This window comes from Bubalus kerabau, chromosome 1 (genome assembly GCF_029407905.1).
Source record: "Bubalus kerabau isolate K-KA32 ecotype Philippines breed swamp buffalo chromosome 1, PCC_UOA_SB_1v2, whole genome shotgun sequence".
Classification (NCBI taxonomy): domain Eukaryota; kingdom Metazoa; phylum Chordata; class Mammalia; order Artiodactyla; family Bovidae; genus Bubalus; species Bubalus kerabau.
Genome location: NC_073624.1, coordinates 231,518,231 through 231,533,304, shown reverse-complemented (window position 1 = coordinate 231,533,304; position 15,074 = coordinate 231,518,231). Strand labels below are relative to the sequence as shown.

Below are 15,074 nucleotides of genomic sequence, written 5' to 3'. Positions count from 1 at the left end.
TCCCTGATCTCTATAGGAGACTCACACTGGACACAGTAGACTCACACTGCTAACTGCTGCTGAGGGTTTCAATTCTACATTCATTTCATAAGGCAGAAGCGAAGTCCAATTGCTCTGAGGAAGGCATCACAGTGGTGAGACGCCAGAACTTCTTAATCCTGTGCATCCAACTGTACCCTCCAGATGGACTATTGGAATCAATTGCTGCTGCTTTGGGTGAGCACCAGATGAAAGCAGGGGGCTACATTTAGAGGCCAGGTTTTAAGAGAAATACTCACTTTTTTGCCTGGAACACCACTCCATGCAGGAAGGCAAGAGGCAGGCTGGGACCGGGATGAGCAGAGCCGTCTCACATTTGCTCACTCTGCAGCCGCGCTGTACAATAACGCCGCTGTCACTAGCTATCCAAATCTGAATGAACTCGGTCCCCCAGTCACACCGGCCACACTGCAAGGACTTAACTGCCACCTGTGCCTCCTGGCTACTATCCTGGACAGCACAGACCCAGAGCACTCCCATCATGCAGAACGTCTACTGTCTAGCAGACGGCACTGGGAAACAAGCACTCGCTGAGCTGAATTCGCCTCTACTCCATAGGTACAGACCTCCACAACATTATTATGGTCTCCGTGGAAAGACAGTCCTGAAGAATTTACATGATAGAAAGTGACAGAACTGGAACTAGGGCCTCAAGCCCCTGATTCAGTAACATCACAGACCCGATGATCAAGAAAATACAGAATGGTATGAGCAGGAAGAGGGAGAACAGGGGATCTGGCTGATCAGCAGAAAGATCCTGTCTGTGAAGAACTGAGGGATTCAGATACCAGATTAGCTTTCCCAGAGACACACCACAATCATGAGGTAGAAAATCCAGTACAGGTCAGCCATGACCCCTCTCTGCTTTTCAGAGGACTCCAGACAGGATTTTGAAGCCTGATAACAAAAGGAGGTACAAAGAAAATGAGTTTCAGATCTGCCTATGCTGCCCAGGGTTTTACAACCCTAGGGCAATCCCTTCCTCTTTCTTTCTTCTACATTCAACCTTCATGCCAATTATCTCTGAATACCCTCACTGTTTTGAAGCCTTCAGAGTCTACCAAAGGTATAAGCTTTTAACTTGTTCTGCAAGTTTAAAATAGTCTGTTTCAGCCTTCAGCTATTTCTAAATAGAGTTGATGATGGCCCTCAAACCATCAGGATTGAGTTTGGAGGAAAGTTGGAAGTGTTTGTAGGTTGATGACAAAATGATGCTCTCGTCACGGAAAACCTAAGACAACAAGAGCTGATCTGCTGTGTGACCTGGAGTAAGACACTTGCCCTCTCTGGGGTCTGGATCTCTCTGCCTAATGTTTAACCACACAGTGGTGGCTCCAGATGTTTCAGTTCAGGTGAGCAATGGGATGGAAACAGCTGAGGCAGTCATCAGATCTGGGCCTTGGAAAGGCTGGTATAAGAGTGTGGTTAAGGTCTGGACTCAGAATCTAGGCTCCAACCCACCACTGACCAGTCAGTTACTTAACCTAGTTAAGACATCTTCCCTACTGCTAAATAGGGATGGTCAAATGAGATCATTCAGGTAAAGAACTTGGAGTACTACACACATAACAAAGGCCTCATAAATGTTAGCTAACAGCATTACCCATCCCTGCTCAGGAGCAGGCTGCATGTGACCTGGGCTGTGGAATCAGCTCCCATTCTGAGCCTTACTTCATTTACCCATGGAGTAAGGTGACTTCATCAACACTGGATCACTTGCATTGCACTTGACTCTGAAATTTTGAGCAACTGCACAATGCAGATGTAGTCACTTGGGGATGTGTTCTGGAATATGTCCCTCGATTCACTGTCTGGGAAGTACCATGTGCTGCTCCAGAGTGGTACAGCTGACTGACAGGGCTCCATCTTAGAAGACATGGTTGGGCCAAAAATATAACTTCTAGCCCCCCTGCCCCCGACTAGGGCTTCCCTGGTGGCCCAGCTGGTAACAAATCCGTCTGCAATGCAGGAGACCCAGGTTCAATCCCTGGGTTGGGAAGATCCCCTGGAGAAGGAAAGGGCAACCTACTCCAGTATTCTTGCCTGGAGAATTCAATGGACAGGGAAGCCTGGCGGGCTACAGTCCATGGTGTTACAAAGAGTCGGACACGACTCAGCTCCTAAACCACCGAGTCGCTCTGGTTTTGTACTATAAAAGGAAGTGTGAGTTACTCCTCCTGGTCCCCGGGATGCTCCAACCACTAAAGAGAAAGCAGGCGTTTATGCTGAGACAATAAGTCCCTGGAGGAGACAAGTCAGAGGACCTGCCCGGCCCCTCCCAGTGCTAAGGGTCTGTCCTCTCCTTTCCTCTTGCATACTAGCCTGGAGGACAGATGGGTACTTCATGATATGAGCTAAGTGAAGTCACATGTGCTCCACTCTGATAAGAATTAAGTGAAAACAGAAAGAAACAGAAGCTTGCGAGATCAGAATCTTTTCTCAGACTGGATGGAAATGTTCCATTTCATCATGACTTTAAAATAGCAACCTGAAAACTTGTTCTTGACTTGACTACTGATATACAAGATAAGTATGTTTAACACAAATGTCCTTAATAGAGGTATCTTTTAAAGGGCAAAACTTTAAAAAGCCAGGACCACAGGGCTGCAAAGGGAGGACCCTCTTCCTGTCCTAGCTTGACCGGATACACAGTTGAACCCTAAATGCAGCCCAACACTGAGAAACATAATGAGGGGAGAAGGCAGGAAGAATGAACTTCCCATTAGTTAATATGCTGGGGGAGGAGGAAGGGAGAGGGACCCAAACGGAGGGCGTAATAACCAAGGCCTCTGTTTACCAAACACCAGGCAAACTCAGTTCAGTTCAGTCGCTCAGTCATGTCCAACTCCTTGAGACCCCATGGACTGCAGCACACCAGGCTTCCCTGTCCAGGCAAACTAGATTTCACTAATTTCAGAGATGGGAATCAGGTACTCAGGAAAGATATGGGAGCAACTAAAACCTCTTCTAACACTGAATGTCTTACTCCATGAGTTAAAGCCCTTAAGAAAGAGAAATCCAAGAAGGTAGATACCTGAGGAAGCAGCCAACTGGGAACACCCTCTCCCTGTGCTGTGCTGTGCTTAGTTGCTCAGTTGCGTCTGACTCTTTGCAACCTCATGGACTATAGTTCGCCAGACTTCTCTGCCAATGGGAATTCTCCTGGCAAGATTACTGGAGTGGGTTGCCATGCCCTCCTCCAGGAACCCTCTCCCTACTCCCCCACAGAAAGAGCATCTCATACAAAGAAGGTCAAAGATAGCACTCTCCCCACTGGCAGTTCCCCAGCCCCCTGCAGCAGCCTAGCTATGACATGAACAGCTTCGCTGTTGGCCCTGAGGACGAGCAGATCACATGATTAGTCAAGAGGGCTCCAATGGTATTACAAAACATCTTCCTTTTGGGTTAAGAGACACTGAAAATGTGACCTTTTAACTGCTGAAGCAGCAGGAGGCCAACGGCCATGTTCAGAGAAGGAACTGACTGGAATTCTGAGCCTGTGGTTTTAGACCACAACAGCAAGAGTTGACTTACGCACAGAGCAGAGAAAGCACTTAAGAGACAAACACGCTGACAGAAAGCCCTTGGACACTCACAGCTCCTGTGTCCAGAAGTGCTTACTGCTGTCTATCACCATTGGTGCAGATGAGGCTCATCTGTGTGACTCTCAAACGGCTAGAAATCTGTCTTTAAAATTAATAACAGTCTTGGACAGAATGTGTAATTTCCTTTAGTGGGAGTATACATTTTAAAAACAATACAAAAACAAGGGAAACAACCTACATGCCCAGTGTTAAAGGAGTAGTTTCGTAAACATGATCTACCAATAAAATGGAATATCATGCAGTCATAAAAAGTATTTCCAAAGATATGTATAGTCATGAGACAATTTTAAACAAAATGCCAAAGACAAAGTCACATGTATATGAGGACTGCAATTATTTATAAAAAGCGCCCATGGGGATTAACACAGAAGATAAAATGCAAAAAAGTTATTTTAAGTCACTGGGATATTGGGAATTTCTTTTTCACTTACTCTAGATCTAGACAATCTTCAAATGCTTTTATTACATTAACTTTTTTTTGAGCAATATTTTGGTAGGAATTTAAAATCAAGCTCAAAGTACTAGTGCAGAATGACAGAGTTTTAGACATGAAGTGAGGGGATCCCTTTCACATCTTACAAGGGAAGAAACTGAGGCCTCATGACCGACCCCGTGGTGGAGATTGGGGCTCAGAGCACAGTTAGTGCTGCTGCTCTCTTTCTTTGTAGCTGCAAGACTGAGATGTGTGGGAGGCCAAAAGGGGTGGAGAAAGCCACTTTGTTTGGACCTGGAAGCTTCATTCTCTAAAGAGTCTGGCTGCTTGGACTGCTTTATATTCTAGGCTGATACATCTCTTAACTGAGATGGTTGTACTGCTAGTCTGTCTTCAATAACAGGTTTATGACATTCTCATACCTAACTGAAATAAAATGTGTCATGTGGCAAATGCCACAGCAGATCAGTTCAAACCACTGGAGGACAGGTTAGTGCCTCAAGGAATCCAAAGAAACTACTCTTTGCACATCTCTGGCCTCTTTCAGGTGGAGCAGCCTCTCCCAGAGGCCTCTCCTACACAAGGTCTGGACATAAGGTGATCTGCTAGGTCTGCAGGGCCAAACATATGGGCTGGAAGAAACTACTGTCCCATATAAAATTGTAACAAAATGAGCACCAATCTCTGACATGCATATTTTTCTTTCCTTTCCTCTCCAAAAGTATGAAATAAAGCATCAAAAAAGTAGACATGGTCATCTTTGGCAGATGGGGAAGAGTGGTTGAATTCTAAGTGGAAAAAAAAATGAGGATGAACCAGATTTTCCTGCTTCCCTTGGGAATGGAGGGTGAGGAGGTGGAGAGAAAGTTGGGGAGAAAACAAGAAAATAGCCCAAATAGCAATAATACAAGCTGCCATTAAAATTTATGGGTGTAAATGAAAACAGTTACATCAAAGATCTAAAATCATATACCAATTAACCTTTGGCCAAAGGATCTGAAGTTACAGAGATACAAAAACAAAATGAACTTAGATAAATGCAATTAAGTTGGTGCTACAGTAAAGTACTGCTCCCGAATCCCACGATAACTTCAAAGTCTCCAGGGAAGGCAAGAGAGGCTGAGCACTCAGAGATGAAGGGGTTGCACCCTTTAATAGGATGACAAGCAAGGTCAAGTCACAAGAGATCACAGGAGAAGGGGAAAACAACCCATGGCGCTTGAAGATCAAAAGCAGCTCGTATCCTCTGAGCGTCACACTGCAGAAGGGAGGTGAGACCCACAGACAGAGCCAGGAAAAGCGAAGTGAAAATCAAGAGGCATTTAAGGATAGCATGAGGTCTGTGAGTCAGGATTGCTGGATCCCGCAGGGTGCAGTGGAGAGGAACCTGGCAGGAAGCGAGACATATGCTGCCGGAGGCTGAGCCAAACTTGAGAAGAAAATAGGGCGGTGAGAGGAGCCAGGGCCAGCTCAGTGCCCCAGCTCTTCCAGCAGGGACAACACATGTACACAGACAGCCCTACTTTCTCTCTAGTAACCACTCCGAAACAAAGACTGTTATTTGAGCTATCCCTATCCTTTCTTCTAGTACCCCTTGGACTCAAGAATCGGGGCCTTAGAGTTGACATTATGAACACCGTGCACATGGGTGCTGTCTCCTCAACACTCAGATCTAATTCCTCTATAGAGGAAATATGCACGCTTGATCAAAGCCTCCAGGGTTGCCGGCAAGAGACAACAGTAAAATCTAGGAGAGTACAAGCCTCTGATCTTATCACACATTCAGGTGCTTTACTGGAAAGTCAAAGCTGTACCCTGCACATTCCTTCCTTTCACTCACTTTGGGGCAGCAGTGGCCTCCAGGCAGTGGGCTGTTTTCCAGGCTGGTCTAAGGAGATAGCCCAAAGGGCTGTCCAGTGAAGAATATGAGAAGTCAGATTCCTGGTTGCCATCAGCTCTCTGGGGCTGGTGAAACCAAGGTGTGCACTCTGCTACCCAGGTCCAGCCTACAAGAACACCTCAGCAGGAGAGCTGCCCAAGATTAAATAGGAAGGTCTTCAGGTCTCAGCTCCAGTGAGTTCCTTCCATGCAGATCTGGGACACTGAGCTTCCACCCACTGCCCTAGAAGTAACATCAGGAAGGTACCTGTAGGTGGCTGGGGGAGGGCCACCCTGGGATGGGCGCCAGTCTGCTCCCCACAGCTACGTGGGTGGGAAGAAAGGATGACAGCCTCTTGCTTGCCCTGCTCTTGCTAACAGTCAACCAATGAAGTCATTTCAAACTTTCCAGACTATGAGCGCACGTTAGACAACTAGCACATCATTCATCCCTAAAACACTCCATTCTGGTCCAATGAACAAATATCGTATATTAACACATATATGTGGAATCTAGAAAGATGGTACTGAGGAACCTGTCTGCAGGAAAGCAATGGGGATGCGGAAGTAAGAACAGACTTGTGGACACAGCTGGGCAGGGATAGAGTGGGATGAATGGAGAGAGCAGCATAGACATATGTACACCGTCATGTGTGAAATAGCTGGTGAGGAGTTGCTATACAACACAGGGAGCCCAACCTGGCGCTCTGTGATGACCTAGAGGGGTGGCGGGGGAAGGGAGGATCAAGAGGGAAGGGATACATATATAACTATGGTGGATTTGTATTGTTGCAACCAGAAACCAACATTACGTTGTAAAACAACTTTCCTCCAATTAAAAAATAACTTAAAAAAAAAAAAAAACCTATTAAAAGAAATACAGACCAGCTTTACTTCAAAGACAGAGGCTTGGACTGCATACTTTAAGGAAAGTTCCAATATGATAAGCAAAGATGTCTCTTTTCCCAAGAGAGTAAAAGTTAAAAAAAAAAAAAAAACAACTAACCATGGCCAAAAAGAGATATCTATGATTCAAGTGTTTCAATTTGGAAAGAAACTGCAAATCTCTTAAAATTTAAATTAGATATTACAGACCAATTTATTCAAGAATTATTTTACCAACTTCACAGGAGCTTCAAAAAAATAATTTATTTTTGAATTATACCAGTTTTAACCAAGAACAAATAAGGCGATATCTCGTGTCTCAGCTCACTCTCCTGGTATGTGGTCAGAAGAGAGGAATTAAACACAAAGTGATAAAGCAAACACCTAGGGTAGTCAACAGAAATTTTCTAAGAAACAGATTTTAGTGAGAAACTATCCAAAAGTATCTAGAATAGTATCCAGCAGTCTCAAAATGCAATCCAAAGAATAGACTGGAAACACGATTATTTGAAATAAACAAAGATACACCTGCTATCAAAGAACTTACAGTACTCATTATGCATGTGTGTTAAATGGATCTCTTTTAAACTTTTGCCATATTTCATACAGAATAATTGCACCCGTTTACTAAGCATCATGACCATTGCCATTACATTTTAGGCTGTCTCTATAAAGAAACCACCACTCCCATTCCTGTATCCTTTAGAGCATGTCTATAATCAATTCAGTCCCTCCGCAGACATGCCTCAACTCTGATGCTGAGACAGCCCCGAGTTCCCTGCTCACACAACACTGGCTACGACACAAGCCCTCTCTCACAAAAGCCCTGGGGACTGGGCACCCTCTGGGGAGAAAACAGACAAGGTAATGATTTTGTCTTCTACTCACAGGTCAGACAGACCAGCACGGTGCGCACGGAGAGATCTATCACCAGTTCGCAATGCTCAGGCCCGCGGGCCACAAAGAAGGGGATGATGATCTCGGCAGGGACGTAGAACTGGAGGGCGTAGGTGAAGAAGATGCCAACGGAGTAGAGCAGCTTAACTGACTGGTACAGCCTGCAGAGAGAGTCGAGACACACTCAGAGCCAGCTGTGCACACTCACACACCCAGCAGTGAGAGTGCAAAATGGCTCTGTGGTGATTTGGCCATATCTCTCCAAGTTACAAACACGTCTCCTTTCGATGAGCCATTTCAGGTCTAGGGATTTATCCTATAGGTATACTTGTACATGCACACATAAACTTACAGTAAAAATATGTCACTGCAGCTCTAAGTCTGAAAGATTAAAAAGAGTTCCAATGTTAATCGGTAGGGAATTGGTTAAATAAATCATGGCACCCTGATGTGCTCAGGGGTGTCTGACTCTTTGTGACCCCATAGATTGTAGCCTGCCAGGTTCCTCTACCCATGGAATTTTCCAGGCAAGAAACTGGAGTGGGTTGCCATTTTCTACTCCAGGGTATCTTCCCGACTCAGGGATCCAAACCATGTCACTTGCATCTCCTGGATTGGCAGGTGGATTCTTTACCACTAGCGCCACCTGGGAAAACTGGCATTCCCACATAAGTGTTAAAAAGTAGGAGAAAGAACTCTGGTGCTGATATGAAACTACCTCCATGACATAAAATGAAGTGAAAAAAAGCATGAAGCAGAACAGTGTTGACAGTGTGGTACCCACTGTCTAAAAAAGGAAAAAGAAGGAAAATCACCCCCTTTCAGACACACATACATGTGACATTCCTATATATGCCAAGTATCTTGAGGAGGAAACACAAGAAACCTCTGAAATGGAAAACTGTAAAACAGGGGTCCTGAAGAGGCAAGTGGAAACCTAATATTTTCTGTATGCCCTTTGAACATTTGGAATCTTTTCCACGGGCATATAGCCTTTAACAAATAGAAACAGAGACCGACATGACATGGTAAAAATTAATAAACAAAAACATTTTTAAAAGGCAAGAAAAAAAGGAGTAAACAGCAGGAAAAAAATACAATTCAAATGCAACAAGCCTTTTCATATCCTTCCCATCCAACTCGGTGCTCCCAAGAATCAGATGGTGACCACACAGAATGAACAGGCAGGAACAAAAGCCATCTTTCCATCCCACTAGGGCTGGCTACGATCCTACCACTGCTTCATGGGAGGCTGCTCAGAGAGACTGCTAACCGACCATGGGACACGTCTATCTTATCCCAGACCTAGGACAGTGAAGAGTAGAAAAAAGGTCTGATCAGTAAGTATTCAGATTTGACATGCCCATTAAAGAGAAGGCCATCCTGCCCCTAAGCAAAGTTCCACTTCAAAGAAGACCCTCATGCATTACCAGCAAGAAACTGTGGCCTCCCTCCCTTGCTGGAAATCTATTTAAAAGTGGTGATTATAGGGACTTCCTGGTGATCCAGAGGTTAAGACTTCACCTTCCAGTGCAGAGGACGTGGGTTCAATCCCTGGTCGGGGAGCTAAGATCCCACATGCCTCAGGGCCAAAAAACCAAAACATAAAACAGAAGCAATATCGTAAAATTTCAATAAAGACTTTTTTAAAAAAGTGATTATACTGTTCATGGTGTGCACTGACTTTCTCTGTGGTTGAACTTAATACCTAGAAGATGTTCTAATGCTATAAGCAGGAGAACACCCTGGGAGAGACTGAGATTGACAAAAGGTCTTTTGCTCCAAGAATACATAATTAAAAACCCTTTGGGAAAAAACCAGCTAGCAGCTCTATAATTAAACTCAGTGCAGCCCCAAAGCCTTCTGGAGTGCTGGGAAGTCTAGATTCAGGATAGCCACCTGCTGGGACAGCCAAATAAATCATACCCAAAGGGAGGCAGAAAGATTAGGGGAACTGGGATGGAAACATCAGAGGAAAGAAGACAGATGCTCGCCTATGGCTTCAGATTATGTCTGCTGCTTCTGCTGCTCCTGATCCATTTATCTTCAGTTATGCTGAGCTACTACTTGACTCTTCTCTTTTGAAAGGGCATGAATATTTGGAAATTGAAAAGCAGGCATTAGAGGGAAAGAGAAAGACTTTTGGGAGAAAACAGCCCACTTCAGGGTTACCACTTGTCTGCTGATCAGGGTGACCAGTATTAAACACTGATCCTACTGAAAAAATATTTTTCTCAATTTCCTCAGTCAGTCCTTGTACAATGCCTCACCCATTATACCTCTAAAACCAGGCCAACCTGAAAGGTTATTCTGATCCCTAGGGCATTCGACAAGCTTTACAGCATCTGCTCACGGCTGCTGTCTGCAATGAAATTTTAATCTTCCAAAAAGAATTGCGGCTTAAGACACACCCTCTGACATTTACCTTTTCAGGAAGGATTTCAGTATGTCTTGGTGTTTCTCTGCGATATAGCAATCATAACTTAGGGAAAGTGAGATACAGAAGGGTTCCCAGCCCATGGTGAGAGGCTCCGCCCGCACCTGCACACGGAGCAAGTGACAGTCTTGGGACAGGCACAGCAGAAGCCGGGGTCCAGGCAAGTCTGCCCTCCTCTTTCCTTATGTATCTGGAAAGGTTCGAGGTCAGTGGACTGGATGCTTGACCCTCCTGGGCTCAGATCTCCTGGGAGAAGTGGCACCATCAGTCAGTGGATCAATCAATCCACGAGGCATCTGTCTCCATCAGAACGACTCATCCAAACAAAGTACAAAGCTCAGCACCACCCTACTTCTCCATACTGCCAGTACCGCAGTACCAAGCTCACGCATGTTATTTGATCTGCATGACAATTCTGACAGAAATGACTAGTCTTAGTCCCCAGAAAGGGGAACTGAGGCAGTGGGAAGCTGTGACCTGTCCAAGGCTATAGAGAGCTGGGACAAGGCAGATCACCTCTATCCTCTGTGCTCCAGTGGCTTCCTGGCGAGCTCTCCTCATTTATAAATGCCTCACCGTCTCAGCACTTAGTCCTCCCTTTTCGTTCAAAAATTTTTCACTTGGTTTTGATTGTATGCCAGGCATTGTGCCAGGGGGCTGGGGTAAAATGAATGAAGCTTATAATGTAGGGAGAGCACGGCACAGGTAAACAGCAACCACAACACAATGGAATAAGGATTGGGACAGGATCCTCACGGGACCCCGCGGCAGCAGAGAGGAGGGCCACTGACCTAGACTTGACGTTTCAGTCGGTGAGACATTAGAGAATTTCTCAAACAGAGTGACTCCCAGCATGAGCCCTCTTCACTGAGAAGGAGCTAGATGGGGGTGGAGCTAGAGCCTGAGCGGCCCTCACTGCATCTCAGGGTTTCCTCTTCATCGTTAAGAACTAAGGGAAGGTTCTGTGCCCTCTCAACAGGAGACTGCATGACGGGACTGAGGGTTAGATGGCTCCCACAGGTAACAGGAGAAGAACAGATTTGAGAGTCAGACTCAGGCAGGGAGACCAGCCAAAAGGCTTGATGGGCAGCCAAGGAGGATGGTGCTGGTCTGGGGACTGGGGGCACGAAGGGGCTAAAGTGAAGTGGGCTGATTTAAGAGATAAGGAGGAGGAAAAATACACATTATGACCCTTATTGATTTTTTTTAAAAAACCCAGTGCTCCTAGGATTCCCTCCACCCCTACATACCAACAGTTGGGCAGGTTGAGAGTTATGCTGCCTTGGATGTTAGCTCCAAATTGCAGGTAACCCAGAATCCCCAAGCTGACGTAGAGGGCAGTGACGATAGCCATTCCCACATAGAGGATGAGCGAAAATTTCTTAGGATCCTTCATTTTGTTTTCAAGGGGCAGAACCTAGGAGAATAGTGAGAGATGAGAAAGCACCATTAATGGCCAACAACAATAATCAAGTAATATTCTCAGAAAAATGTAACCTCTCTTTTTTCCCCCAGAATTTCCCCAAAGCACATCTGTTGTTTACTAGACAGACAAATGTAAGCTGTCCATCAGACATTATGCTTGCAGACGCTGGGAGATGGTGAAGGACAGGGATGCTGCAGTCCATGGGGTCGCAAAGAGTTAGACAGGACTTAGCAACTGAACAACAACAACACTTGCCGAGCTGGAGGAGCTTTGGAGCCTGCTGTCTAAGCAGGAAGTCCCAAGAGGTATGGTGGGCAGGCCCGGAAGCCAGGACTCCTGTTGCAGGTTGGCTCTCTGCCTCCTGTGGGTTGGGAGTGCTTTTTGTACCCTGAATGCACGTACATAGCACCTAACAAGCCCTCTCCCATCATGCCCACTCAGCACAATGAGGAAGAGACCCAGCGGTGGCCCAGGCCAACTGTACCTCGACTGAGATCATGGCTCTGCTAACCTGTCCCAAGAATGCAAAATGCAGGTCAAGGAAAACTGCCACTCCAGTTCCCAGAAACTGTTTCCTTACCTCAAAAGGGGTGGGCACTAGCAGTGACAAGTGAAACCTCCAACTTAGAGAAACTGAGGTGCTAGGGGTGGCATGACTTAATAGAGGATCCTGGACACTGAAGTTTGTGGAGATGTATAACAAAACCCAGTTTTCAGACTCCTATTTCAAACCACTGACCCTGCAGCCTCCTCCCTCACAGCAGAGGATTTTCTTTAACATTTGTTAAAGCCAAGGAAAGGCCTCTTATTTGCAGTTTTTTAATACTTAAAATTTTATTATGAAAAAGTTTCTAAAAATTCTATTGAAGTATGGTTGATTTACAATGTTGTGTTTAACTTCTGCTGAACAGTGATGTGACTCAGTTATACATATACATATTCCTTTTCGCATCCTTTTCCATTATGGTTTATCACAGCATGTACTTCCCTGTGCTATACAGTAGGGCCTTGTTGTTTATCCATCCTATACATAATAATCTACAACTGCTAATTCCAAACTCCCCTTTTCCCCCACCCCCACCTACTCCGCCCCCCGGTAACCACAAGTCTGTTCTATTTGTGAGTCTGTTTTTGTTTCATAGATATGTTCATTTTAGATTCCATATGTAAGTATCTTTATGACTTACTTCACCTAGTATCGTAATTTCTAGTTGCATCCATGTTGCTGCAAATGGCATTATTTCATTCTTTTTAATGGCTAAATAATATCCCTGTGTGTGTTTATGTGTGTGTGTATTCATTACCCATTCATCAGTTGATGGACACTTAGGTTGCTTACATATCTTGTCTATTGCAAATAGTGCTGCTATGAACACAGGGGTGCATGTATTTTTTTCAAATTATAGTTTTGTCTGGGTATATATGATATGTATAACCCACGACTAGGACTATTAGATCATATGGCAACTCTATTTTTAGTTTTTTGAGGAACCTCCATACTATTATGAAAGGCATTTTATGAAGAATGGTTCATACAGGGAACAGGGAAAAGACCAAATGTGCCTATGACTACCTTCATGGTCTGCTATCAACCACATCTGGCTGGGCTGTTGCAGGAAAAGCAACTTAGGGAAACATCTAACTGGCCCCTTCCTCTGTCTTTGATCTTGTCATTATGCCCATTTTCCACAAAGGCCTCTGGCCACCAGACAGAGCACGTCTCAGCCAGACCCACCGGCAGACAGCAGACACCATGAGCCTGCTGTTGGCCCACAGCTACGGGTACATCACAGCTCTGCATCTCCAACCGACCTTCAGCATCCCCCACACCAGATCAAGGGGCTCAAGCTTCATCTGATCCACAATCCAACAAGCAACAGTTTCTAAGCTTTCCTTTGGCTTCTTTCTATGTCTTGGGAGCCAGAGGGCAGGGAACCCATCTCCTCCAAGCCAGCCAGTCTGGACTAGGGATGCAGAAACACAGAGAGCACAGGAAAGCTCAGTGAGCCCAGAGCTTTTCCTGGTTCACACCCAACAACCCTCAGATCCGGCCTAAGAGTCAAAACAGCCCTATCTCTATTTTAAAAAGAGAAAACACGGACAAATCTTGAATTAACAGATAATGATGGTAACAGAATGACTCTTCATCTGAGCCCCCGCTGATGAAATGAAGCAAAAAACAACTTCTGCCCTGTGCTGTTAGGGAGAGCTGACAAATTGAGCACAATGTTCCTTAAGAACCCAGGGTCCTCGGGCATCTTTCCACATTCACTCAGCCTCTTCTTTCCAGATCTGAGTGCTTCAGAGCTCTTTATCCTATATGGGCCCCTTCAGGCCTCTGCCTGAGCAGCAGGGAAACCATATATGTTTGTGAATCAAGGTAAGATGTTCTTCTTGGGCAATGAGAAGCCCCAAGAGCAAGCACCAGGGAAGGTTTAAAACCTCAGAACAGTCACATACACATGCTCACTCAAAAAGTCTCTCCCATGGTGTTAAGAGTCTTATTAACACGTTCTATTGACACCACCAGAGCAATTCCTCAAATTGTGACAAAAAATGTCCACCTCTGAGGTTTTCTTAAAAGTGTGTAAGGATGCTCACCTTATATACTTTAAAGAAAACCTAGACGGTGCACCTAAATGAGAAGGAAGTCCAAATGGGAGGGTATATGTATATGTACAGCTGATTCATTTTGCTGTTTGGCAGAAATTAACACAACATTGTAAAGCTTCAATGAAAATTAATTTTTAAAAAGTGTGTAAGGTGATAGAGCAATCAAATAAGGACAAAAAGATACTCCATGAAAGGAGAACTGTCTTCCCATTTCCTAAGCCCTAGGCTAATAGCTTTCTTCAGAAAAAAAATCTGGACCTTTATTATGAAAAACACAAGTAAAAATCTAATTAGGTACACCCGAGGGACAGATTCCTCTTTTTAGGGGAAACTGGTGAAATCGCAGCAATGATGGAGGAGCTGAGCTAAGAGTGAAGTCTATTGGTTTACACATGGAAAATACAGCTCAACAAAGTTTCAGGGCAGAGAATTCACTCATATGTTTATTGATTTAATGATAATATCAATACCATTAATAATGAAAATAAAAATTATTGAATGCTCACCACATGTCAGGGATTATTTGAAGTATTTTAGACATGTCTCATTTAATCCTAAAAACTATTAACACTAGGCTGCCCTTTCAGAAGCATACAATGAAGAATCCGAGAAGGCAAGACCTTGCACAAGGTCACATAGGTACTCTTTGGCAGAGTTGAGCCTAACCCCAAATTGGTCCAGCTCTAGACCCTGCATTCCAATCTGTCACCCACCACTGCTTACTGCACGCACAGGAGATGAGTGTGCAATAGACAGGCTTGAAGGGAAACAAAAACTGGAGCTAGGAAACTTCAGTGGAGTCTCTGAAATGCTGTTCATTAAATGGCCAATAAACCTTAAAGACAATTTCTAGGAGCATTT

General features: G+C 44.8%; 1 protein-coding gene across 5 annotated transcripts in view; it reads right to left on the bottom strand.

Moving 5' to 3' along the window:
• SLC36A1 (solute carrier family 36 member 1) overlaps nucleotides 1-15,074 on the bottom strand; it is a 47,674-nt gene that overhangs the window by 5,680 nt on the left and 26,920 nt on the right. For all 5 annotated transcript variants that reach the window (XM_055558929.1, XM_055558914.1, XM_055558915.1 and 2 more), the window contains 2 exons: nucleotides 11,425-11,591; nucleotides 7,729-7,898 (listed from right to left, as the gene is read on the bottom strand). In XM_055558929.1, the coding sequence (XP_055414904.1) occupies nucleotides 7,729-7,898; nucleotides 11,425-11,591 (337 nt within the window). The remainder of the gene's footprint in view (nucleotides 1-7,728; nucleotides 7,899-11,424; nucleotides 11,592-15,074) is intronic.